Here is a 904-nt window from a genome sequence, read left to right as displayed (position 1 = left end):
GGAGCCCAATGTGCACGGCGGCGGGAAGGCCAGGCCGGAGGCCCCAGGAAGAAGGCCTGCGCGTGGGCCGGGGGACATCGAGGCGCGCGTGGGTCTGAGCCGCGCTGACCTGCGCCTGCGGGCCCCCGGCCCCGAGAACATGACCACGGCGCAGAACGGCCACGGGCGCGGAGCTGCAGTACCTGGTTCCATCTCTGACCCCAAGGACCCCGGCATGGGGACCCACTCGGCGTGCCGCAACGGCGGCTGCAGTGGCGGCGGCGCAGGCGCCCGGGAGGCGCGGCTCAGCCCGGCCCGCATTCTGCGCCTCTTCTCTGCCGGCCCTGGCAGGACGCGCGCCGACCGCGAGCGGCCCCGGCCCGCCGGCCTCGTGGGCAGCTCGTCCACGTGGAACGCCCTGGCCTCCTTCCGGAAAATGGGCTCTTTCAAAAAACTCAAGTCCTCGGTCCTCCAGGGTATTCAGAACCGGGAGGGGTGGGATACGGCGAAGGAGGGAACCTCGGACCGCGATCTGGGCAAGTCCGTCCCCAACGGCGAGGCGGCCGGGGCCCTTGGGGGCAGGTGTGCCCCTGGGCCCGGCTTCGCCTCCGACGGCTCGGACCCCGAGGAACCGGACGAAGGCTTCGCGCGTAATGCCCTCCGGTCGCGGAGCCTCCGACGTGCCTACGGCCTGGGGCGCATCCGCCTCCTCGACCCGGAGCCCCTCCGGCCTGCGGCGTGCGAGGCACCGGAGTCCCTAGCGCGCGAGCCCGAGCGGAACGGTGTCTGCCGGCGCAGCAAGAGCACGGACAGCCTGACCTTCCTCGGGAAGAGCTCCTTCCGAAGGAAGTCCGCCTCGCACTTGGCCGAGCTGCGGGCCGCGCAGGAGGGCCGGGGGCCCCGCAGGACCCTGAGCGGCTCTTCC

General features: G+C 73.1%; 1 protein-coding gene across 1 annotated transcript; it reads left to right on the top strand.

Moving 5' to 3' along the window:
• Positions 1-6: 6 nt before the first annotated feature.
• LOC104996858 lies at positions 7-898 on the top strand (the record flags this gene model as incomplete). The annotated part of the gene is made up of 1 exon (XM_010851247.1): positions 7-898. A coding segment is annotated over exon 1 (759 nt), but the record flags the coding sequence as incomplete, so codon positions are not given.
• Between the last annotated feature and the right edge of the window lie 6 nt (positions 899-904).

Source organism: Bison bison, unplaced genomic scaffold, assembly GCF_000754665.1.
Source record: "Bison bison bison isolate TAMUID 2011002044 unplaced genomic scaffold, Bison_UMD1.0 scf7180017864299, whole genome shotgun sequence".
Classification (NCBI taxonomy): Eukaryota; Metazoa; Chordata; class Mammalia; order Artiodactyla; family Bovidae; genus Bison; species Bison bison.
Note: the sequence above shows the minus strand (reverse complement) of the source record. Positions and strands in the feature narration are given on the sequence as shown.